General features: G+C 38.9%; 2 protein-coding genes across 2 annotated transcripts; one reads left to right on the forward strand and one right to left on the reverse strand.

Annotated features, from left to right (window-relative positions):
- Positions 1 to 505: 505 nt before the first annotated feature.
- On the reverse strand, positions 506 to 7,975 carry LOC137273740 (queuine tRNA-ribosyltransferase catalytic subunit 1-like). Its single transcript, XM_067806555.1, has 9 exons — positions 7,684 to 7,975; positions 7,396 to 7,464; positions 6,712 to 6,850; positions 5,915 to 5,993; positions 5,183 to 5,298; positions 4,030 to 4,168; positions 3,319 to 3,394; positions 2,217 to 2,411; positions 506 to 705 (listed from the first exon to the last, which is right to left on the reverse strand). The coding sequence occupies exons 1-9, from the start codon at positions 7,903 to 7,905 to the stop codon at positions 556 to 558; spliced, it is 1,185 nt and encodes a 394-aa protein (XP_067662656.1). The 5' UTR covers positions 7,906 to 7,975; the 3' UTR covers positions 506 to 555.
- Positions 7,976 to 8,010: 35 nt separating this feature from the next.
- On the forward strand, positions 8,011 to 20,940 carry LOC137273744 (dolichyldiphosphatase 1-like). Its single transcript, XM_067806566.1, has 8 exons — positions 8,011 to 8,123; positions 8,541 to 8,641; positions 8,843 to 8,927; positions 9,179 to 9,275; positions 11,418 to 11,510; positions 12,633 to 12,761; positions 14,339 to 14,428; positions 14,871 to 20,940. Exons 1-8 carry the CDS (start codon positions 8,021 to 8,023, stop codon positions 14,908 to 14,910), a joined length of 738 nt encoding a protein of 245 aa, XP_067662667.1. The 5' UTR covers positions 8,011 to 8,020; the 3' UTR covers positions 14,911 to 20,940.
- The last annotated feature ends 5,954 nt before the right edge of the window (positions 20,941 to 26,894 follow it).

A 26,894-nucleotide genomic window follows, 5' to 3' on the forward strand; every position in this document is an offset into this window, starting at 1 on the left:
AGCAGCTATCTCATGCAGACCTGTAGACATTGTTTACCACCAAAATGCCAAAGATCCCAAACCATATAACTGTATGCATATCTTCTGTATCAAATATTTGTTATATTTATATCATTATCATGCTTATTGCACTGTTTTGACAATGCATTCATGTCATAACTTGTTATAACTGTACTGACATTTTATCTGCACATCTGGTTATTTACTATATACATCAAATTTATTTAATTTTTGACACGCAAATTCTCAATTTTTTCCACTATAGTTTCAACATGCAAATTCAGAATATTTTGCATAAACCTTGTGCCTTAAAATCAGTTTATAATCTGAATGGTGAATTTTTCTGAAAGTCTGCGCACTGTACATCAATTCACCAACTCTTGTACCTGTTACCAATGCATAGTATTGTCATTTTTACAATTGTTGAATAAATATTTGGAAATGTTTGACCCATCTTCTTGCTTGTATGCTACAAATCTTATGACATACAAAACAAACGATTAAATGCTACACATGTTTGTATTTATGACTGACTATGATATACACCAATTCTGGTCAAGATAAACTGACTTTCACCTTGGCTAGCGCCTCCACTGCCCATGCAGGGTAGTCTCCCTTTGGAAAGTACCGGCGGAAAAACTCCTTGATAAATTCTGGAAATTTATCTTCTATGATGCTGTCTCGGATTCCTTTCATTAACGTCAGCTGTAAAAAACAGCAAACATAACATTGAAACAATATATTCATGGTAAAAGGCATACAACTGAGCTCACAGATACTGATGTCAAACAAAGTCAACTCATTCAGCCATTAGGTGTGCCAAGTTAGTGTGGCTTTCCCATTTTTATGAGGTACCCATTCACAGGTTTGTGGACTGGGACATATAGTTACAGTGACTTGTCCAAGTTTACTGCACATTGCATGTGTTTGCATGTATTTATGTTGTCACCATCTGGTCATTTACAAACAGATTCATGGGTAGTTTTAAGTGGTTAAGCAGACAGAAAGAGCCTGCAAACAATGTTGGCTCCAAGGTTTTTCACAGTGTTAGATGAAGATGTGAAAGCATGATGCATCTTGATTACACAATTCCATATAGAAAGTGGTACAGTTTCTCATATTTTTTGTGTTGGACCCGTGATGGTCCAAGGTAGAATAGACCTTCAGCAACCCATGCTTGCCATAAAAAGCGACTAAGCTTGTCGTAAGAGGTGACTAATGGGATTGGGTGGTCAGGCTCCCTGACTTGGTTGACTCATGTCATCAGTTCCCAGTTGCGCAGATCGATGCTCATATTGGTGATCACTGGATTGTCCGGGCCAGCCTGAATTATTTATAGACCACCGCCATATTGCTGGAATATTGCTGACTGCGGCATAAAACTAAAGTCACTCACTTTTTGTGTCCAGTCCCGTCTGGCACTGATTTCTAAAAACAAACTTAAGTCTGAGTTTTGACTTAAGTTTTTACTCAAATTTGAGAAAACACAGAAAATGAGTACAACTTAAATATATGTGTGGTGTGTTATTCACCTATAAACATGTCAAATGATGTCCCTGATCTCAAACTCACAAACATGTATCTCTGGAAATCAGGTCATATCATTTATAATAACTTCATCTACCACAATATTTTGAAAATTTCTAATACTTTATAATTTCCAGGATTTATTACACCTACCTACTATTTGCTAATCAAGATGGTTGTACTGAGGGTTTTACAAGCTATGAAGTAAGAGTTGAACTGTCTGTTTCAATCAGCATACATTTAAAATATGGTATGTCAACTTCAACAATGAGAGCCAAAATAATCCTGGTCAAGGATATTTTCCACCTTTGGGAATGCCATTTACATTTGTATGACACTGATAAGAACAAAGATTATCATCAAAGGACTACAGTGATTAGAGGCCACAAGTTGGTTATCCTGGCAGCAAAGGGAGATAACTCTACACAGGTTACAGTAGGGACTAGTCGACACCAGTTGACTACTGCATCATGGGAACTGACTGATGTCCTGCAGAAACTGCACTAAAGTTATTTGTTTGTTTGTAAGACCCACTCAGCAGTATTTCAGGTATATGACAGAAGTCTGTGACTGACATCATTGAACAACATACACATCATCCAATTCAGTGAGCTTGACAACCTGATCCCATTAGTAAACTCGCAAGACAAGCACAGGCGACAGATCTAGCCCCTGATCAAGTCACCAACCTGGTAGGCTACATTGTGTACAGTGAGGAGCTGACAGGCCACTGTTTCCGTGGTAACCACAGTGTGGAGGTAGGCACGGGTGTACGTCTTGCATGTGGAACATGGGCAATCCGCATCTATTGGGCGGAAATCCTGAGCAAAGATGTTATTCTTCAGATTCAACTGTCCATCTGGTGTCAAAGCTGTGCCAAACCTCTGTAAGAGAACTATTCAATAGTATTCAATGTGTTTTATCATTTCTGTCATGCCTTTTTCATGGGTGTTTACAACCAAGGATTTATTATTCAGCAAAGCACCTGGTGACCAGGCCACTTATGCTGACAAGTCCATAAACATAGTCCCCTTGATCTGTTCTCCTCAAGCACAAACACTGCCATCTCGGATCACACAAGTACTTACCAATACATAAACATAATTTCCCCCAAAATATACCACCTGCCTTGTGTTGGGGTGTGATCATGAGAATAGAGTTAAAGTCACAAATCAGTTGAAGGTAAGCAACGTTGGGCTCCAAAAGTCCTGGGATGATTTGGCAACTTGATTCCTGGGGGGTTCTAGGACTTCAGTCCTGCCCCACAACAAGGTGAATGTGATACATGTGGTCTCTCCTTACACAAGAAAGTTCAAAATTGCCACGGTTGACCATCAGAAAATGGGTAATTGTGGGATATGTAATGTAACTATACCCGCGCCTCACAACTTGAGTTATCCAGGGTAATAATAATCAGATTGTGTGCTTGGAGCAGGATACGAAGCCATGTTATACATAATCTGAATTAAAAAATATTCAGAATTATTTTTCATCATTCTAGCTACACTTTCTTATTGGCAGCATTATTATTCTCGTGGAACAGTATGTCAGCAAAGGATTTGGAATTGATCATTTTTTCGACTCAAAGGACAAAGCCAATCCCCTGAACTTCAGTTCTGAATATACAAATCAAATATGTTTTTTTCTTTTTCTCTTCTGACAAAACTTGTCATTTAGGTGAAGACCATTTCAGAATAATGGAATAATTTCTACAAGCTCAGCCAAAACATCTTGTTCAAACAAACCGCCTTGTTCAACCAAACCATAACTGAAACTGATTGTCACACTCACAGCAGTTCTTGTAGGAAAGACGCAGTCGAACATGTCGCAGCCCAGAGCCGAACAAACCACCAGATCTTCAGCAAACCTGAATTCAAGTAATATCAGTAATACTGAAGATGCTAGCATGAGTGATTTTGTGAGAGATAGATAGCTTTCATCCACCCTAAGATTGACAGGGGTGATCATGGCCCACTGAATGGAGTGATTGAGTGAGTTTGATGATACACATCTTTTTCCCAACATTCCAAAAATATCACGGCAGGGGACACCAGAAATGGGCTTCACACATTATACCAATGTGGGGATTCAAACTCAGGTCTTCGGCATGACGAGCCAACACTGCCCCACACTTTATGGAAGTGTTTCAAATTCTATGTAAACACCGTAAATCAAAGGGCAGTGATTTTCCTACATACAAATGTTGCTAGTACATTTTCCTGATGGTACTGAGTTCAAAATGGCATTTATCTTGAAATCAACATCCTACACAGACAATCTATAATGAATATTTTATTGACAATCCATCAACGTCACAGAAAATGAACTGAATGAAAACCCATGGGGATACTTGTCAATATCCTAATGTTAAAAGCTAAACAGCAACTTCACAGCCATTTTGCCCAACAAATGTTAGCATAAAAAAGTCTATGAAATAAGAAAAGCCTCATTTGTAGGTTTATTTCTTCTCCTATTCTAAACACTCCACCCATACACACTTACCCAACTCCCATAAGGTATCTGGGTTTGTTTTCAGGCAAATAGTCTGTAGACACGTCCACCATTTTCCAGAAGTAAGTTTTTTCCTCTCCGCCACTCAAACCACCAATTGCAAAGCCAGGAACATCACGCTTTATTAACTCTGTTAAAAAAACAGTTTCACTTCAACATTTATTCCTATCTAGGGCAGAATGATAATATGTTGTTTGTTGCTCACCAAAACTCAAGTTTCATTACCCTAGCAGTGGTGTTTCTAAACCTATGTACTATATAATGTAGCTGACATGTCTTCAATTTATCCATATTTAACTCAAGCATCTTCATTGAGGCACAAACAACTCCATGCAAAAGTGCTAAGGAAAACATAAATTGAATAATAGTATTCTTGTAACATCACGTGAAAATTATGTCGGTTACAGATGATCAAGGCTGAACTACATATGACCCTCTTGCAGTTATTACTGGCATCTAGTTTATTCCCTACAACTGACCCCAATATGTTATCGGGTTATCACAACATTGCTTCACTTTATCCGTATTAAACACAAGCATCTTCAGTGAGGCACCGTAAGTGCAAAAAGTACTCAGGTAAAAAGAAACTGAATATAAGTATTCTTGTAACATCATTTAAAAGATTACCTTGGTTACAAATGATCATGGTTGAACTACGTATGGCCCTCTTGCAGTTATTACTGACACATGGTTTATATGTTGTATTTTGTAATTTTTAGATTTTGTGATATTTTTTTTTAAAATATTACAACACCTCACTGATTTGATGAAGGTAACAGTTTCATAAGAAGGAACCTGCATGACAAACTTCAATCAAAGTGTATAGACAATTGACATCAGATAAGATATTTCTGTACATTTTTGGCCACATCAGTCGTTCTGTGCCTGGTAGTTTCAGAGATGGAGTACACACTAGAAAAACAGGTAGGTCAAAGGTCAGAGCTGGACTCATAGTTTGATTCATTTCAAAACTGGTTACTGCCATATATATAATTTCATCATGATACAAGCAGAGAAAGGCCCAACACAGATGTTATTACTCCTTGTATTACTTTATATTATTATGTTGTACAGCATGTACAGCTTCATCTGATCAAGTGAATTCTAATGCATTGTGGGACACCACAATGAGCAATGGTCCAACCTTTAGCACACTTGATCCTGAGTTCTCTGTCAAGTCCCCCCTGAACAATGGGGAATATATTCTGGTCATGTGGGCGTTGGTGTGCCTCCAGACAGCGATCCAGCCACCGGATTGTTCTGAAATTTGTAACTACAGCTGTAGGAATAGACACCACAGAATCACAGATCCATAATGAAAACAAAAGAAACATCCTGTTCCAGTTTTTTTTTCAGAGCAGGAGAAGCAGGAGATGAGTTAATCGTCATGACTTCAATAACCTAACACAGAACCGTCTTTTCTCTCTAAATGTGAATGTTTCATATCTACATTGCCTCTTTTAGATGCAAGTGCAAGACTCACCTGGACATTGTCTCATCTAGATGTGGTTGTAAGACTCACATCTACATTGCCTCTTCTAGATGTGGTTGTAAGACTCATCTGTACATTGCCTCCTCTAGATGTGGTTGTAAGACTCACCTGTACAATGCCTCCTCTAGTTGTGGTTGTAAGACTCACCTGTACATTGTCTCCTCTAGATGTGGTTGTAAGACTCACCTGTACATTGCCTCTTCTAGATGTGGTTGTAAGACTCAAACTCATCTCTACATTGCCTCCTCTAGATGTGGTTGTAAGACTCACTTCTACATTGCCCCCTCTAGATGTAGTTGTAAGAGTTACCTGTACATTGTCTCACCTAGATGTTGTAAGACACACCTGTGCATTATCTCCTCTCAACATTGGTGTGAGACTCACCTGTACATTGCCTCTTCTAGACGAGGTCCTGTGGTTGTGCTGTGAACAACATCGTCAAGTTGCATGATGATGTCAGCCCCTGCAACAACACTGAGAGGCATGAATAGCAAGCCAACATCAACATAAATTTTCAACGAGACATTAGAGACCATGGGTTACATCTCCTCCAGTTTCAACTTCTATATGTCCTGGACAAGCCTCTGGAGATATGGTAAACCAATACCATTCCTATGGTTCCTGCTATCACATAGTAATTGGTCTTGATTTTCATTGTCCAATTTGATTTGCTACACTACTCTTGTCTGAGATCAAATCAGAAACAAGTTACAAAGCAGTTTTAATGTTGGTTTAGCAATATCAACAACATGGTGGTCAGTACCTATTGTCTAGAAGAGAATTCTAAAAAGAAAAAATGACAAACATGTAAAAGAAACCTCTCAAAAATTCTAAGATATAAAGGAAGCCTTTATGTTCATCAGAACTGGCAGTGACTTTGTTATTTCTGATTAAAACAAGTTACCTCCATTGTCCATTTGCCCTTAAGTCAATGTTTGATTGGTTAATACAATGTTAATGAAACTCATGGACGGGTAACTTAAGATCACAAGACGCAGTAGAATGTGAGGATCAGAGGTTGGCCTACCGATACAGAGGATGCAAGATGCTGGACAGACCAGGTGGTGTCACTAATGGACTGACCATGTTCCATGGAGTTGACATTTCCTCCTGCTGTTTCAGTCACAGGTTTGCCTGGTCCAGACTTAATTAGCTGTGGCATGACAAAAACATTCACTTACCTATTGAGTTTTGTATTTCTATAGACTTTTCAGGGGTGAGAAGCATCTCAGAACCGTCATGTGGAGACTGGAATTTAACACCTTCTTCTGTTATCTCTGCAAGTTTCAGCAGTGACACCATCTGGAAGCCCCCACTGTCCTGCATACCATGAAATACTTGGTAGATTACTTTGGCAGTGTCACCATGGTATTACTCTTACGAATACAGATCCTTGAGAATCCTCAGATTCATGGTAGTGAGACAGTTAGCTGGATTTTACATTGCTTTCAGCAATATCACAGCAGGAGGCACTAGAAATGGGCTTCAATCATTGTATCCATATGGGGAATCAATCCCCGGGGCTTCAACATGATGACAAATGCTTTAACCACAGAGCTACCCCATTGCCCCTCCATGATAGTACTCAAATATATTGTAATACACAGATCCATGGTAGAATTCAGAAACTGCTCAGATCCACAATTCACAAAGATGAATGGTAGGACTAAGATCCCTGCTAGTGCTCACATCCATGAGAGCACTCATGTCAATGAAAGGACTCTGTGGCATGTCATGAAATGTAAACATGCAATGATATACAAGAAAGATAAGTTCAAATCAAGCTAGGCTAGTGGATTTAGGTTGTAACTATTGTGTGTATGTAATGTGTGTTGATCTCACCTTTCATACAACATGAAACTTACAGTCAAAAGGGCCCGATCCCAATTCATGAACTTGTGAAGCCCCCCAGCTTTTCCCAGTAGTTCTGGACCCTGCAGAAAATACAAACTTCAGTGTACTTAATACAAGCTAACATGAACAAGGTTTTGTTTTTCATCCTGTATGCGCTCTCAGCTGGTTCTTGACTGCATTATTTACAAAGTTTGAATGAACTGAAAATGCTACGTCTGCATCCGTGTTTAGGCTTGATTACAGTGAATGCGTCTGGTCGCATTGCTGAACAGGAGATGGCATCGCGTCGTGTTACTTACTGGGCGATTTCCCAAATGATATGTGTTGCCTAACATTATTTTACAATCCAGTTCTTCTAATTGTTCTGGAACAAGCCCTTTCAGTGTCCCTTGTGTTCCCACTGGCATAAACACGGGCGTATCAACAACTGCGTGGGGCAAGGTCATTTTACATGTCCGTGCTTTTGTTGTTGAACATTTTGCAATAATCTGCAACGACAAGGCATGTGCTTTTGTCGCCATTTTGCGTCGGGATTCCGTTTGGGGAATCCCCAAATAGCTTGGCCAATCGGAGTCGGACAAATTCAGCGGAAACACTAATGGGATATCCCCGTGCATGCGCAGTCCCAGATCAACTATGGCGAGTGCAAGCAGTGAATCGAACACTATCCCGGGACAAGAAGCGGACACGCCCCTCCAGTGGAAAGCGATCAGTTTAACTCACGTGGAATTTGTCAAGGGTAGGTGACTTTAAACACTTCTTTTAAAATATTTATTACATAGATCATAAATAAAGCCACATGCATGCTCTGGACAATGTGCATCGTATGCTCTCGAAAATGTTATGAGGCAATCAAATGACGTGTCACCTATTTTCGTTAGAATAATTCTGCTCGCCACGCACTAAGGATAAGCAGGTACATGTAAGCAGAATCTGTTCAAATGTGGTGCTACTTGTAAAGGTATTATTTTGGATAGCAAGTGGATGTACAAAGTACAAAAGTACAAAGATGCTTTTTACTGAAGAGATAGCTTCTAAAATAATACGTATATGTTAATCGGTACAATTACAACTTATCATGAATCAATCATGCAAACTTTAATGTATCTGATGTGTAAAACTGGGAGAATGAATCAATGTGATGCTTGTTCTGCAGGTGACATTATTGGATATGGCTTAGCCTGGCTGAGTCTTCTACCCATATTCATTCTTGTAGCATTTGTCACACTCATCATCTTCAGAAGAGATCTGCACACAGTAAGTACAGTATGTCAAACCTTTAACCAACAAGGAAATTGGTCATTAAGGAATATATATTATATATATCATTGTATATGTTTTCATGAGTACCAACTTGGTTACATGAAGGAGATACAAAGCATCAAACAGAACATTTATTTTGATATGCACTGAGCGCAATCTGTATTTTTATGCTGACGATTTTCTTCTTTGTTTAAGATTTCCTTCTTCCTGGGTATGCTGGTGAATGAGGCAATCAACTTGGTACTTAAACACATCATAAGAGAATACAGACCAATCAGAGGTGAGTGTTATAAGGACTCAACCAATTATATTCCATTTTTGTGGAATGGTATAAAGCTCAGATATAGCCGGTTGTGTGTTTTCATGCCCCTACAAGGTGGACCTTTACATTCAAACCTTCAAAGCATAGTTCTGCCTGATCCAGATGAAATCATTTCCAGATCTTAAAGCGTAGGGTTAAACTTTCAATTACATTCAATTATTAGTAAAGTTATCTTATGATTAACATCATACTTTTTTTTATTTTTTCAGATAGAAAAAATGTGTTCAATGAGTATGGAATGCCATCAAGCCATTCACAGTTCATGTGGTTCTTTTCTATGTATCTTACATTTTTCCTATTTATCAGGTGAGAATTCATTCATATTTACTATGAATCGTGTCATCAGAAATACAGATGTGTTAGGCTCTTACTAAAGTGAGCAGAAAACATTAAGTTATGTGTACAAGATAAAACAAGTTAGTGTTCCATCTCTTTGTACTAGTAACGTACCATGCTAAGCTTTCAGTCATCACAGTGAAGGCCCAGGTTCTCTTCCCCACATGGGAACATTGTGTTAAGTCCATTTCTTGTGTGCCAATCCCGTGATATTGCTGGAATATTGCTGAAAGCGGTGTAAAACCCAACTCACTTACACACTATGTATTATTGTTATATTGTGAATTGGATAAATACTCACATCAGATTCTTGATGAGTGCCTATGTTGTCTGTGACTCTGTAATGCAGTTTTCAGTGTTGTCTCCCCTGGCAATGCCAGTCGATGTATGTGGGTTCAACCTTATGATGTTCCCAGGTTTTGAGGGTTTAACTAATGTGGTTAACAGTTACAAGTTAGATGCGCATCACCTTCCAAGAGGAAACTGATGTGCTGAAAAATAACAGAAATGCTATTCAAAAATCTATGTAAATATTCTCTCACTTCTTGGTCATACCGGGCAGTGGGGAAGCCTTGTGGTTAAAACAGTTCTGTGTTTCTGAGTACTGCCATGGAGGTGGTGATGGGGAAGTCTTGTGGTTAGAACAGTTTTGTGTTTCTGAGTGCTACCATGGAGGGTGATGGGGAAGCCTTGTGGTTAAAAGAGTTCTGTGTTTCTGAGTACTACCATGGAGGGTGATGGGGAAGTCTTGTGGTTAGAACAGTTTTGTGTTTCTGAGTGCTACCATGGAGGGTGATGGGGAAGCCTTGTGGTTAAAAGAGTTCTGTGTTTCTGAGTACTACCATGGAGGGTGATGGGGAAGCCTTGTGGTTAAAACAGTTCTGTGTTTCTGAGTACTACCATGGAGGGTGATGGGGAAGTCTTGTGGTTAGAACAGTTTTGTGTTTCTGAGTGCTACCATGGAGGGTGATGGGGAAGCCTTGTGGTTAAAAGAGTTCTGTGTTTCTGAGTACTACCATGGAGGGTGATGGGGAAGTCTTGTGGTTAAAACAGTTCTGTGTTTCTGAGTACTACCATGGAGGGGTGATGGGGTAGCCTTGTGGTTAAAACAGTTCTGTGTTTCTGAGTACTACCGTGGAGGGGTGATGGGAAAGCCTTGTGGTTAAAACAGTTCTGTGTTTCTGAGTACTGCCATGGAGGGGTGATGGGGAAGTCTTGTGGTTAAAATAGTTCTGGGAAGTCTTTTGGTTAAAACAGTTCTGTGTTTCTGAGTACTACCATGGGGGGGGGGAGGGGGGGGGGGGGGTGTGATGAGGTAGGTTTGTGGTTAAAACAGTTCTGTGTTTCTGAGTACTACCATGGAGGGATGATGGGGAAGTCTTGTGGTTAAAAAAGTTCTGTGTTTCTGAGTACTACCACGGAGGGGTGATGGGGTAGCCTTGTGGTAAAAGCATTTGCTAATCAGGCTGAAGACCTGGTTTCGATTCCCCACCTGAGTAAATATGTGAAGCCCATTTCTACTGTTACCCAATGTGATATTTTTTAAGTATTGCTAAAAGCGACATTAAACCAAAGTCACTCGCTGCTCTGAATTTCTAGTGACTGTATAAATTTCCTCAGGAGGAAGATGTAGCTCTGATGTCTCATTATCATCATCCTAACTCACCAACTCTTTCTACACAAAGCAAACTTACTAAATACCACAACAAACTCTGATTATTTATGTTTCTAGAATAATTAGTTTGTTTGTTGTAATGTCTCATACTTATGTCTCAACTCACTCACCCCTTGGCCATATTATAAATTCTGAGCCCTTGAAGTTACTTTGAATATTATAAATGGAGCATTGATTAATGTACTTCTACAAAATGTGCTCTCTCCCCCACTCACTCACTCACTCACTCAAGGATAATGAAGGTATTGATTGTGAAGAAGCAATTGTTTTGTACAACTTGTTTTATTGTCATTTTTAAGATCACTGTGTAAAGATACTTTAAGCTATGCTGCAACTGAGATACATGTGCCTTGTTAGACCATCAATCCTATGTTCATTATTACCTTACTAATTTTGGCATTGATGTATTATTGTGATGCATTTGATTTTTTTTGCAGAGTGTATAAAAATTATACTTGGTTAGATGATCTATGGAAATATGCAACCAGTTTTGGTGGATTTGTGGTAGCAGCTTTAGTCTCATACAGCAGGTGAGTGAACGGAAGTGGAATTCTTAGTTAGTCTCAGTGATGTACTGTGGTTATATTTACACTGTGTTTCTGATTTCCTGTTACGTTTAGTCCAACTGCCGGACAGTCGAATTTGTCATAATGTTTTGGGCAGAGGAAAGACATACCTGAGGTGTGTTCAGGACTGCGAGCGCTTGGGTGATTAAAACATTAAACAATCAACCATTTGTGACCAAGTCATGTTATTCTGTTCATGGGTGCTCACTGGCACAGACGTTCGGGGTGAAGCACTCGCGGGTGTTCATGGGCGTTCGTGGGTGCTCCCAATTCTGGACACGCCTATGGTCTATGTCTTTCTATTTTTGTGACATGTTTGATATATACGCAGATGATTTATAAACAATGATGGCATAATCTCTGCCTGAACTATATCAATCAAGAAAGTAAAGGAATATAAAATATGTTTTCCATACAGTGCACATTTTAATAAACCAAAGAAATTCATGATGCATAACTTTTCTTGCTGAGTATAGTCCTGGGGTGAAACAGGTGTGATCTGCCAGCTGACTGCTGGGTCCACAGATTCCCTGGATCAGATAACATGGTCCTGACAGCTGTGGTTGACATGAACTCAACATCAATATGATGTGTGTACAGACACTGAAGGCAGATGTGTAATTTAGTTAATTCTCACTCAGTGGGGCACTATTGGTAATGTGGCACAAAAGTCACATGTGTTCATACTTACTTTCAGGGACCTGACAAATACCGATCTTTTTGTGGTGTCCTTATTTTCCCACTTGATTTAAATGCTGTTGAAAATGGTACAGTTTTTATTCAGGCATGGGTTTCATATACAATTCTGACGTCTTTGATTACAGCTGATTGCAACTGTCCGTGTTTACTATATATTGCAGTTATACCTGTGTGTGTTTGTCGTAGTTATAATTGTTTACCATATTATAACATCCTGTGGATACTTTCAGAGTTTTCCCTGTTTATATATCTGCCTGTATTTGTCTTCCTTGGTTTTAAATGTCTGCGTTGACTGTTGTGTGTTACTGTTATGTGTTACTGTTGTGTGTTACTGTTATGTGTTACTGTTATGACTAGTATCACTGCTTTCTTCTGTTTGACTTTCAGAGTTTACCTGGGGTATCATTCATTGGGACAAGTGTTTTGGGGAGCTGTGGCAGGGATCATTCTGGGAACACTATATTTCGGTGTGGTGCAGTTTGTGATGACTCCTTTGTTCCCCCTTATAGCAGCTTGGTAAGTCATTTCACAGCCACCTCCAGACCACACCCCCTATCATTTCAAAGTCAACCCCACTTTACATCACAGATCATTTCGCACTCAACCCCACCCTACAATCCCCTGTCGTTTCAAAATCAACCCCAACCTACACCCCCAATAATTTTTTACAGTCAACCCTACACCCTATTATTTCACTGTCAACCCCAACCTCATTGCCACTGCCTTGGCCGCAGTGCAATTCAGATTTGGGGAAAATCATTCAGACAGATTGACGGGTCCGAAACTTTTACAAAATACTCAAGAACTCCTTTCACTTTCAGAGTACCCCTGCATCATTAGTGTTGCCAAGTTTAATCGATTAGATAATTTTAAAATCAAAAGTAAGTTGTGATTCATACTCTCAACTTCCTAGCTTAAACACCTGTTTGGATAAAAAGCCAGCCAAGGGAGGTAATAAATTAATTAAGTCATCGATGCATCCAGGGTACAGTTGAGATTTATCGGAATGTATACCCTGGAGATATCGAGGATGCCCACATCCTACACCCCTGATCATTTCACAGTCAACCCCATCCTACTTGGTTGAAATCTCACAACTGATGATTGTATCAATCATCAAAAACGAGTGGTTGGCTTCATATTCATAACTTTCCTAATCAGGTTGTTTTCGTAGCTACGTTAATGTTGTTTCATATTTTGGTTTCATTTAGAAACTTGCAAATTGCAAATCACATCAAATGTAAATTGATGAAACTTTCCATTTTAAGGTCTACTATATCATGAACATAAACTTATGGCATATGAAATTTTCAGTTATAGCTTTTGAGTATGTGTAGTGACTTTTTAACGACTTAAACAAGTTTTCAGACCCTGGCACCTTTTATGATGTTTTCAGCCGTCAAGTGTTTCAAACATTAAAACAGCAGTTCCAAAATCATTTGTGTTCGATTATGACAAAAAGTGGTCAGTTGCTTGGTTGTTTGGTTACTGTGACATATCTTTGTCTATTTCAGTTAATCACACCACCACTACACCCTGAGCCCCCTATTATTTCACAGTCAACACGACCCTGCACCCCCTATCATTTCATGGTCAGCCCCACAGTGCACCCCCATCATTTCACCGTCAACATCACCATACACCTTTCTCATTTTTGATTCAACCTCACCCTACACTGGCACCCCTTCCACTATACATCTTTTCTCTCGACACTATTTCTCAGTTATCTCCCTTTATAACATCTTCTGTGTATATTGGCAGTTATCTCCCCTCAAAGTTTTGTAAGTCACACCAGAGTATTCTCTCATTGGCAGCACTGTTATAACTAGTTAGAATCATAAAACCCAGTTGTTTCGTCTGTATCCGGTTACTTGCATCATGGCTGTGTGGTAACCCAACATACCACTCTGAGTTCTAACCTCTGGATGTTGTTATTTACCAGTTATGACAGATACACCAAGTCTGAAGTAGTTAATGTTTCAGTGACCATCAGCAGTTTCTGCAACAGTCCTATGAAGCACACTATCAGTAGTGATGTCATGATGTCAGATGCAGGAGGCTACTGGATTGCAGTTCTCACTGTTCTGTTTCAGCCCTTTAGGCGAGCTGTTAATGTTAAGAGATTCTACACTTATTCCCCATGTGATGTGGTTTGAGTACACTTCGTCAAGGACAGAGGCAAGGTAGGTAACAGTCTGTGATGAGGTTTTCTGTCAGCTAGAAGTTTGTATGAATCAGAAGTGTTGACATCATGCCATGAGCAGTGTTAACCAGACCCAGATCTAGGGTGATAAGTGGATGGTGACCGTGTATACCCGCGTATAATGCAACCCCGCGTATAATGCGACCCCCATCTACACCCCTTCAAGTGGATGGTTAGCTTGTTGTTTAATGCTGCACTGAGCAATATACCAACTATATGACTTGTAAATAATCAAGTCTGGACCAGACAATCCCGTGATCAACATCATGAGCATCGATCTAAGCAACTGGATTACAATGAAAGTTTCAACGAAGTCAGGGATTGGATAGTAAGGCTAGAGTTGGATTTTGAGTTGTCCTCATCTATTTGTACAGTGAGATATGTTGGATGACCCTCTTCATCAGCTGACCTGTCTCTTTCAGGAGTCGACAGAGGAAGATGACCGCCAGAAAGTCCCAATGACGCTGAGTGTTCACACCATGTTTTTATTTAGGGTTTGGTAATACTTACAATTTTATTGTCCATTTCTAAGGGTCATCATTTTGATGATACATCTTTTATGTACAAATGATATTTTCTATCTGCAATTTGTCCTATCTCAGAGCTTCCTTGTCATCGATGGGTTTTAACTTACATGATATATAAATATATTCGCTATGTGACTATTTTGAGTATGAGAGAGCAAGTGGAAGAATGTTATCACTTAGCCGACGGTGGGCATGGATCCATAAATCTGCTTTTTGTGTAAATATACGTCTCCATGTGATTGTTAGCTTGAGGTTATTTATAATTACAATGCTGTGAATGATTATTAATTATGCATATGAATGGAAATATAGTTGGGTTTTGCTTGTGATATCATTATTACCTTTGAATGTATTTAGTATCGTTTATCATAATTACAAGCGCAACACAGTATTTTCATATGTATAGCAATATTTTCATGTGATTTTGTTTTTCAAATTATTAAACTATGTATATGTGTTTTATTGCGACTTAATGCAAGTGCAACTATAGCTTTTAACTATAAAATATTCTTTCTTCCATTTGTTTGATCAGAATATATATTAAGCTGTGTTATGAAACACAGCACATTGAGAACACTTGTTACATTCAGTAAAGATATTTTCAATTTGTTATCATCCAAAACAAAATTGTTTTTCTAGATTTTATATTAAGATGTTTTTATTCATATAGATCTCAGGCTGTATAAAAAAACAAGTGTTGTCTGGGAAAGTGTTTTTGTGAAAATGAAATATGTTTCTTAAATATAAGCAAGATGTAACTACAAATATTGTTCTCAAGGTCTTTTTTATCAGTTACTAAATAAAGTCTGATACAGAAGCAAATACATAACTCCAGTTTTAAGTTCCTTTTCTGTCTGTGTTCCATATCTAAACTAAAAGATGCATGGTTTTACAATGACTTATGAAAGTCCATAATTTAGGGACTCATGTCAGTAAATTTTTCAGTATTTGCGGGTAATATGAGGGACCTTTAAGGAGTATACAAATGGAGTCATGTAGAGTATGCTCAGATGACTTGCAGAGCCTTTCCTAAATTATTGATTGTATGGACAGTGATCGTAACTGATTGATGCAAAAACAGAGATAACTACGCCTGATGCGCTGTAGCAGAGATCATATATATGGTCTCTGACTAAAGTTACACCCTTGATATTTTTGTGCTCTCTCTGGATGCAGTATTTGGGGTTTTCTGCACACATTCTCTAGACTCGTGCTTACTGGAAGATCTAGAGAAGTATTTCTTTCTCTCATGGTGTTCCATATCAGTGATCACTCAGTGACGAGTGTAACGGTACTGTGTTGTGCCAGTACTTTCAATGTTTATAGAATATATTAATGCAATTTCTTTCTTTCCCAAAATCTTACTATATTGAAACAATATTTTTTATTGAATATGTAAAGGTATTCTACATTCTGTATGTTAGATGTTGTGTTGGAGAGCAGTTGATCTCTCTGGACCAAAAATATCAGAGTCATCTTCATGAAATGTTGCTTAATGTCTTACATCAGTGATCGTGTCTGGACATAGATGGCCATTTTCACATCATGACAGTTTTAAACATATTCATATTTCACTCATACCTTTTGTACTCTTGAAATATATTTGTCAATTTAAGGTATTTTATTGAAAAAGGTGTGTCAAAAGTTAGCCAAAATCAAATTAGATACATAGTCATTTTTCCGATAATTTTTTTCTTTATAAAACAAATTGTCTTATATGTGGATATGTTAATTTCCCCTGCTATGATGTACATGTCAGTTGTGGCACCTGTCAATCACCTGTCAGCTGGGTAAACACAGGTTGATTGATGTGGTCAATGTCGTTACGAGGGAGACAGTGTATGTTGTGATGCAATGCTTAAGTAGAATGCATTTACTGATGTGATGTTACAATGTGGCCCTTTGTATTTAATACATGGAATTATCATGTTACATGAGATATTGATATCCCCGTTATGAAACAGGGACTTTCTTCAAATGGTTGCACATGGAGATAAAATATACAGTTCACCCAAATTAGTACTTCCATACTTGTCAAAATCTACATTTTATTGCAAATATTTTCTCTGAGTAATTATATTAATATCTTAACAATTTGTGTATACTTCTTAAAAGGTTGTATTTTACATGAACATACTAGAAACATGACTTCTACGTACGTTATCTCAATGTTTGCGTGCATTTAGATTACAAAGATATTGATAACTGTTATTTAAATTAATGTTATTTTTTTATTCTATGATATATACGTTGAATATTCAGTAAGAATACCTTTAAGACTTTTTAATGATTATTTCCAATATCGATTTGGAAGGGCATACTGGTATCAGCTGTGAATACATCATGTTACACTGGGGGTGTGATATTTAAGTACAGATCCTAGGCTCTAGGAGCGGTATGTTAGCCTAGTGGTTAAAGTGTTTGCTTGTCACGCCCAAAACCCATGTTCGATTCCTCACATGGGTACAATGTGTGAGACTCATTTTTTGTGTCCTTTGTCGTGATATTGCTGGAATATTGAAAAAAAAAAGAAGCATAAATCTAAATTCATTCACATACTCTTTTGATTGTGAAGAATGTTCATAGGTTTTGCTTGTTGCACAATGTGTCAAAATATACTTTCTTTGATTCAGACAACACAGAACTGTCACATGAAAAAATTACAATTTAGCTGAGTGCTCGAAAGCTGTAATAAAGAAGTTGACAGATGGAGTTGATGATCTTTTGTGCAAGCAAAAAGATTAGTTGACAAGGAGAGTTTAGCTTCCAGTGAATTAAGTGGAAGGTTGAGAAGTGGAGTTGAGCTGACAACAAGCTGTATTGAAAGGTGGAAACTTTGACCAAAGACTTATGTTATACTGACACATGCATAATATTAGCATGATATTTTTACAAGATTATCTGTGTTGAGGTAATCAAATATTGGACCAGTCATTTTATACCTTCAGAATATTCCTTCTCCTGTATTACCACTTATGACATTGTATTTTAGTTACTTGTTTTGGGGTCCTATATGATGCAACTTAAGAATAGGTTTATGGTCATCACACTTACTTGCTTAAAGATTTATGTGAGAACTGGTTTTCAGCAAGCTGTGTTTGTCATGTCAGGTGACTAAAGGGGGTCATGGGATCAGGCTGTCTGATTTTGTTGATCCATCGCATCATATCCCTATTCCACAGATCAGTGTAGATTCCTTAGATGATATCAATCACTGGATTGTCTAGTCTAGACTCAGTGACTTACAGAAAGTTTGCAAAATAGACAATTTGTAAAGACTGCAGTGTTTAACAACAAACATATGATTACATACAGCCTTCTCAACTTGGTTTGTTATTTTGCACAGCACTCAGCTATATTCTAGCTTAATTGTAGCGCTCTGTAAACAGTCGAGTCTGGACCAGGCAATCCAGTGGTCAACAACTTGAGCATCAGTCTACACATTGGGATATAATGACACATGTCAACCAAGTCAGCGACCTGGGACCTGATCCCTTTAGTCGCCTCTTACCACAAACAACCAATTCTAGCACAGATCTTCATGAGTACAACCATTTAGTATCATGATAAAAAGGTTTAGGAGAAACCTACTACTTGTTTCCTGAATGTCAAACTTTTGATTCTTGGACACTTTTGATGGTAAGTGAAAATTGTAGGATTAGTGAGATTTTTCTTGAAATACATACTAGACTTGTTCCTGTAATGTTTGCAAGACAGTTGACCTCTGCCCATGATGTTCCCCTGGGTATAGAACTTCACAGAAAGATGACCCAAGTGGAAGGAATCAGTATGTTATTACATCAAAAGCAATTTGTGCCAGCAATCATTTAACAATACATTTTGTATTGGCTTCTTTGTCTCATGGGGTAGCTTAGTGGTTAAAGCATTCGCGCATCACACCAAAGACCTGGATTTGATTCCCCATATGGGTACAATGAGTGAAGCCCATTTCTGATGTCCCCTGCCCTGATGTTCCTAGAATATTGCTAAAAGCAGCATTAAACTTTGCTCACTCACTCACTCACTAGTTTTATATTTATGTAAGTTAACTCATAATATGATTGACAGCGCTGGATATGTGACCCAAATATACTTTCAAGTGTGCTATGGGCCATGTTGCCTGAATACTGAACTTGATGAGCATGTTTTGATGTTTAGAAGATACTCTCAGTATTCAGTACCTAAAAACAATAAAAGACATAACAAATTTTCAGTTCTAGTCTGCATTCAAGTTATTGTTTAAACAATCAGAATGAGAGTAAAACCAGACTCTCTCTATTGCCCCCAACAACACTGTAGCAAGCATGTGATTGTTAATCTTTTGGTAATGTTCTGGCCAAATGTAAATAGTAATAGGATCAATCTGTGTGATATGTAATCATTTGGAGACAACACAGGGTGTGTTCACCACTCAGCATAATCAAAATATCCCTTTCATTGTGAAAGTCATTGACTTTGTCCTCTAGACAGTCACTTCTTATGTCTCTTCACGGTGTCATATTTGTTTTAAGTTTCTCTCCATCCTTGGTTTAGTGTTGTTACATGGTATCAGTAAATCCAATCACTTCTCATAGCAGTTGTTGAATGTGGTAGGCAGTCATTGTTCAAAATGTCTTATGAGAATTTTCATTGAATGTGTACATCCTTCTACTTGGTGAATAAGGACTGGAATTTCACATCTGTTTATTTATGGTGAGTTTAAGAGTAGAATGTGGAAGTATAACTTGATAACGTTAACATGCTGAGATGAATTCTGTTTGATTGCTATGGAAATGGTATTTCCTGCTTGCTATCAAGGTGAGTTGTCGAATAGAATATATATATGAACATGTAACTGGTGAGTTGTTGAATGTCTTCGGTAGCTTTTTAAGATTTATGGATTTCAACTTGTTTATTTTTTCATTGTGGAATTAGTACTGAATACTGTTCTCATTATCACCGTATCCATCAGCACCACAAGTTTGTAAAACATCTTGAATAGTATTCTCTGTTTCCATGTTATGTTGAACTGTTGAATGGGATCAGTAAATGTTGCTTTAGTAACTGAAACAGATGTCTATGTTCAAGTTGATTTGTGAATTGTTGAATGAATCTGTAAAATGCTTATGATTATGGTGAGAAAGAAGACAATTGTCTATCCATGTTTGAAGAGTTGAACGAATATATCTTGCTGAATTGGTGTGGTGGGTTGCTATTTTGAATCAGTAGTACTTGTTGAATGGTGTGGTGATTGTTGAATGGAGGTTCCACAGTTAACATTGATGGAACCAGTTATATCTTCCTTTGTTTGGTAGGATGTTTAATGCAATCAATTATCCTTCCTTAGCTTGTATGGTGAGATGTTTAACGCAATCAATTATCCTTCCTTAGTTCATATGGTGAGATGTTGAATGCAATCACTTATTCTTTTTTATCTTGTATGACAAGACGTTGAATGCAATCACTTATACTTCCTTAGCTTGTATGATGAGATGTTCAATGGAATCAGTTAACGTTTCTTATGTGAATAGTGAGATGTTGAATGGAGTCAAGTATCATTTCTTAGCTTGTATGGGGAGATATTGAATGCAATCAAATATCATTTCTTAGATTCTTAGAGTGACTGATGTCTTCAACCTTTGTTTGCTTGGTATGAGCTGACTGATGTCTTCAACCTTTGTTTGCTTGGTATGAGCTGACTGATGTCTTCAACCTTTGTTTGCTTGGTATGAGCTGACTGATGTCTTCAACCTTTGTTTGCTTGGTATGAGCTGACTGATGTCTTCAACCTTTGTTTGCTTGGTATGAGCTGACTGATGTCAGTCGTTTCTCTGTGATTGATGAGAACATGCGCCAGGGATGTTGTTACACAGAACTAGATGACTGCTGTGAGTAAATGGTTAATTTCTGATGAAACTGTTTTATACTTGTATGTCTTGTGTTTTATGCATTTGTTCAATATTAAAATTTATAATTCATTCACAAATGTATAGTGTTACATAATGACAACTCGACTGTTACATCAATACTTGCGGCGAACGGGATCAGGTGGTCACACTCACAGACCTTGTTGACACGTCATTGTATCCCAGTTGTGTAGATCGATGTTCATATTGTTGATCAGTGGAATTTCTGGAACAGATTGGATCATTTACAGACTGCTGCCGTATGTCTGGGATATTCCAGAGAGCAACGTAAACCCGACCTCACACTATCAACACACGTTTTCAACTCGGTGCTTGTCATCGACTCTAGATCAGCTGTTGGATAAAGGTTACCAGATCTGGGCACAGCTCACAGTGTGGTTTATTGGGTGTCCCTGGAGGGATGTCCTAACGAGGCGCCAGTGACAAAAACGCTGTGTGATGCAGCTCCATGGGTCTCACACAATAAAGATCTCCACAAACTGGAGTTCACGCTTTATTGTATCCCCACCGTTACACACTCTTACTTGTTGAGGTCCTTTCAGCCACTTTCTACAATTGAAACGCATCTGTTCAACACCCATGGAATATGAAAAACACAGCCTCAATCGCATTCAGTACTACTGCAAGTGAGGCTACCCCAGGAAACGCATACAACAAAATAAAAATAGGTCTGATTTGGAGGAAAGAAGCGCTGTACTACCCTCCCCTAATAAAGAACCACGAAACAAGGATAGACTGGCCCTAGTTAGCGACAACAATCCATGAACATGGAGCTCAATGCCATTGTCAAAATCGTTGGCACGTACAAGTGGCTCAGACATTTTTCAGGACACTTCCCCAACACCACATATTGCCGCCCATTGCTAAAATAAACCCCTAAAAGATCACCCAGTTAGAGATACTCTGACTTATCCAAGACAACTACCACAAATCAGCCAAATCTACAAGCCCCTCACAGATAGCGACAACAAGCTCATAAGTTCGGTCACTACAAAGGTCTTCAACGAAAGAAGCTACACTTTCCAATCCCGTAATGTAGTTTACCTTCTTACTTGCAAACGCTGCCGCAAACAGTTCTCAGCCTGAGTGGTTTTCCCCACCAGGTAGAGACAGTTGTTTGCCACCAATGAGGACAATCATTTAGTGAATCATAGACACAAGAACTACAAACGTACTAATAGTTTTATCTCAACTACAGCTCTTTTGGTAAACCTACCCTCTGAAATCATCAGAAATGGACAAAACTGAATACAGGACAGTCATCAGTACTTGCAAAAGAAAGGGATGTCCCCAACACAGATACATGCTGACATGGTCTCCACTCTAGGGGATGATGTTCCTTCATTTTCCACAGTAAAGAAGTGGGCTGCAGAATTTAAGCGTGGCAGACAAAGCCTTGATGATGACCCACGCTCAGGAAGGCCTTCAACAGCAACCACTCCAGAAAACATCACGCGAGTACTCGATATGTTGATGGATGATCGACGATTGACTACTCGACATATTGCTAGTGTAGTGGGCATCTCTCATGAGAGGGTTGAGCATATTATCACCAACGAATTAGGAATGATTAAAGTTTCTGCAAGATGGATGCCAAAGCTCAGAACAGATTTCTTCCTGACCGGGATTCGGGCCTTGCAGCATCGCTGGCAAAAGTGTGTGAACTTGGAAGGGGACTATGTAGAAAAATAAAATACAAACGTGGACTTCGTAACTTTTTTTCACAGTGAGGCTTAGAACTTTTCAGCCAACCCTCGTATGTTGGAAAAACCAAAAGATGTTTCAGAGTCCGATTATCAGAACTATATACTTATATCACACACAAACGTGACAAACCTGTCGCATGAACATCGCAGCAAAAATGATCAAGAGTTTGACATAATCACACCGAAAGGATCCAGACTCTGAACAAACCACCGACAAACAGAATTACGGTGGATTTTTTTAGCTCCATACGTTCTAGCCGCAAGGACTCAACGTCAGGATTGTAGACTGAAATATCCCTTCAGCCTTCTCTCAGCTCCACATTTTAGTATATAAAATATGCTCTCGTATTGCTTTTGCATGTGTTTCTGTGTCAGTGAGTTTAGTATTACACCACCGCTTTTAGCAATATTCCAGCAATATGACGGCGGGGCACTCTAGAATAATCTTCACACATTGTGCCCATGTTGGGAATCGAACCCAGGTCTTCAGTGTGAGGATCGAACGTTTTTGTTGCTTCCATATTCCAATGCAGAACGTAGTTATTAGTTATACCAATGAGCATTAATTGAGCATCTCTTGAATCCTGGGTCATTTTTAATATATTGATCCAATTCTGCGATCATATCCAAGCATACTGGAATGCACGATCAAATCACGTGCTACACACAATACATGTATCTGGATATGGTCAACAGGGAAGACAGTAAGCACATTGAGATATTTCATCATTGCAGTGTGTGTGCTTCAGTTTCCTGAACTGTTTTTAAGGCCATATGCAACCATAAAATCAAACGTAATTAAAACACAATTATCACTTATTCCTGACATATAATATACATTGCTGCTCGTAAAAATACAAATAAACAAAATTATAAGCGTACAATCGCGATTCAAAAGTGCAATATTTGTACTTGGACACACTTCCCTCGAAAAGAAGCCCTCGGGAGACCGGGCGGGTGGGTGTGCACCCAAGTCTAACGACGGCTTCCGATTAGCTGGTTCATTTGCTGATACGCTGAAGGCTCGTGTGTACAGAAAGACGTTCAGTTTGATGGGCATTTTAGAAGTATGGAGAGTCACAAGAAAGTAAGATTCTTTATGGATAACATCTTCTTTTATTGTACTTGGTGCGTCGTTTCAGTAATGGATTCATATAGCGTTGTCAAACAAAATCATATACACTAGAAGTTGTTATCCATAAAGAATGTATATAGAGACGCTAGGTTAAGTAAATGCATGTTCTCTGAATTTGCGTTCGATCCAATCAAAAATCATATCAATAGAGATGGTGAACTACTACGTGGCTTGAAACTGTTATTCGTCTAAGTACAAAGCAGGACTTGAAACTGACAAGCGTTTGCACCAGTTTCCATCAGGTCCAGTCATCCGAGAAAAATGGATGTAATTTGTTTGCGAACCCACAGACATAAAACATGTCATGTGTACAAGTATCACACCTGCCTAATTACATAATATGGCAGAGACAGGACTCGGGTGCACTATTCATAAATCAGTTTATTTTGTTTATGGCGTACTGTTCAAATTGCATGTGTCAATGATTGAACCTGTGTATTGCATATTGTCTTTAGCGGACAAGCAGGCCTGCATATAGGTGTCAATAAACCAGACAGTGAGCTTTCTCTGTGACAGAGGCTGCATACCACAATCAACAAGTTTTTGGGTTTTTTTCATGTAACGAGTAGATTATTTACATGTTTGTGTACACAACCCAGACTAGACTACTGCTCACGACCTCATACTCCGGGCATGCACACTGTTTCCAGCTCCGCGAACCTAATCACTGCGCAGCACAGCTGTTGAAACCTCGTTTGACCTCCGATTTCGCGGGCTTTTTTTCATCGCGCTTTTTTCAAATTTATAGGTTTAATTTGGCATTTTTGATGATTTGTTTCGCTAAGAGCATACAGAAAGGTATCGGAATCTGCAAAATTGTGTTTTACGTTGCATGTGACCTTTAAAACACGACAGTTCGAAAATGAAATTTCAAGAAGACAGAATTTTAGAAACAAAATATGATTGGAAGCAATCGAGATGAATTATTCAAGAATGTCCTGTGCAAATACTAACTTGAACATAAACATCACGGCTGCTAGTCTACTTGAAAGGAAGGAAGCACATGGCCAGTGGTAAAGCCAGGAATCCTCTGCAAGCAAGAAGACCGATGAGACTTCGTTTGTCTACGCGCAATCCAGTCTAAGTAAACTCATTGGCACACAAGGACAAGTTGAGCAGCGACCTGACAATTGAGAATTGAACCTCTTGCCTTGCATGAAAAGCATGGACATAACCTTACAGCCAATGAGAAGTTAATCATCAACTTTTAGCCAATCAATGCAGTCTATATAAGGTATGAACTGTGACCTACCCTTACACAGGTGGCGAGGCTCCGCATGGGTGCCCCAGAGGTTCCTAACATTTTGAAATTAACATTTTGTAAGTAAAACAAAACACCAACAACAATGCCAACATGAAAATATAGTATTTATTACCTTGTTACATTAGCAGGTATGAGTGCCGCCTACTGGCGCTTGCCATTGTGGCCGAAAGGGACCCAGGCTGTCCACTTGCTACCTCGACCACATGAGAGTCTTATGAGCAGGGCGCGTGCAGCTACGCGGAATCAATTTCATCGTCATGTACTGCAAGTGCACTAGCCTACACCTGCTCTCCCTTTCACAAACCAAATGGATTTGCTCAATGCTGTGCACTGCCTGCTTCGTGTAAACGCGTTCCCTGCGCCGATCCAACTAATCCCTCTTTGCCAGTAGGCTCAGTATTATTCGTTACACTGCGTTATTCGTTTTACTGAGTCTAACAAACCCCAGTAGAAGGTCGCGTCAGCCAACGTTTTCAATTGACCTGTTGTCTGGTAGTCCACCTTGCTGGTGTGGTGAACTGTTGTTGCTAGGGTTGCTGGTCTGACCGAACGTCATCCTTATTTCCTCACTGGCTGGCTCAGGGAAGAAATCTGCCGTAGTGGAGGCTACGGAGGCATAGCGAAATGTTCCCCGATCTGTTGAAAGACGTCATGTTCTACACGTTACACGTTTTTGTGTATTCCTGTCGGAATGGGGTTGTTACCAAATTTCTGTTTCAGTTTTTATTTTTGTTTTTATCAGAGTAAAAACAGTCAAATTAGGATTTTAAATCTCGTTTTATGTATTCGTAATCATAAAAAAGAAAATAGGTTGTGCTTCTACATGTTCCTATGTATACACAACACTCACAGTATTATAATCATGAACTTGTCTTGACCCACACTGTCATTGCTCAAACTGAAAGTCAACAATGTGTGAATACTTATTAATAAAGTGGTGAACTGATGCCATTTGGTGATTTTGGATTCATATTTTATTTCCTTTTACTCCATAATAAGCTGTACTTGGGATACATAGAATTAGTTTGCTGGTTTCCGGGATGAGGAAAAAAACCGTGATAAATTCGCGTTGAAACCCTACGTAGCTACTACAGCAACGATGTCAATATAGGGCCCGTAAATAGATCACATCACTTCGTGAGAGCTTAGTACAATGTTTCATACCTTTTGGAATGGTGTCATGATTGTTAGTTGATAGTAAACAACCGATAATCCTCGCAGGACAAGTATGTTTCCGATCTAACCATCCCCAAAGTAGTCAACTGTTACGACTGTCAATAGCGGTGACATTTCGGTCCGATCAACTAAAGTCATATTTTGCGGTTGCGCAATTTGGAACCATACCTGATTTTTTAATATACGCAGAAAATCGGGTACCGAAAGTAAGCTGGGTCCCGTCTCTAATATTGCAAATTGCCGTGCAAAACGGAGCCAGGAACCAAGGTGCACCTCGCGAGACTTGCATGCCGTATTAACTTGACGACGATAGCCTTTGACGCAATGTCCGTGTTACCATGACTATAGTAACTGCAACAAAACCATTAGGCTACTGTTGCAATAATCATTGTATATAGGTGTACATAGGCTGATCCGCGCCCCCGCGCGCACGTGTGTGTGTGTTAAGGAGTGCGCAAACCCTGTTCCCCCTCCTCTTCTCTCCCCGTCCCTCTATCTTTGTCCTGACAATGGCAAGCCGTTTTCACATTCATTGAGACATAAAACAATATCATCAATTATGTTAAAGATATCTGTTTCTATCAATAATGTTTTAAAGATATCGGTAACTACTTTAAGGTATCTTCTATTCAGTTTCTGTTAACCAATAAGTCACAAAATGTTATAGACATATCAGCAGTTTTGTAACGATATCATTAATATACGTTGTCATATCCTTAATTCATTTTACGA

The sequence above is a fragment of the Haliotis asinina genome, chromosome 2 (assembly GCF_037392515.1).
Source record: "Haliotis asinina isolate JCU_RB_2024 chromosome 2, JCU_Hal_asi_v2, whole genome shotgun sequence".
Classification (NCBI taxonomy): Eukaryota; Metazoa; Mollusca; class Gastropoda; order Lepetellida; family Haliotidae; genus Haliotis; species Haliotis asinina.

Excerpts from the sequence above, each read along its gene's own strand:
- LOC137273740 (XM_067806555.1), bottom strand. The coding sequence starts at position 7,905 with ATGGCGACAAAAGCACATGCCTTGTCGTTGCAGATTATTGCAAAATGT. Across the intron at positions 4,169-5,182 it reads CAGGATCAAGTGTGCTAAAG|AGTTAATAAAGCGTGATGTT; the intron begins GTTGGACCATTG and ends TTTTTTTAACAG. Across the intron at positions 706-2,216 it reads TACACAATGTAGCCTACCAG|CTGACGTTAATGAAAGGAAT; the intron begins GTTGGTGACTTG and ends TGTTTTTTACAG.
- LOC137273744 (XM_067806566.1), top strand. The coding sequence starts at position 8,021 with ATGGCGAGTGCAAGCAGTGAATCGAACACTATCCCGGGACAAGAAGCG. Across the intron at positions 8,928-9,178 it reads AGAATACAGACCAATCAGAG|ATAGAAAAAATGTGTTCAAT; the intron begins GTGAGTGTTATA and ends TTATTTTTTCAG. Across the intron at positions 11,511-12,632 it reads GCTTTAGTCTCATACAGCAG|AGTTTACCTGGGGTATCATT; the intron begins GTGAGTGAACGG and ends TTTGACTTTCAG.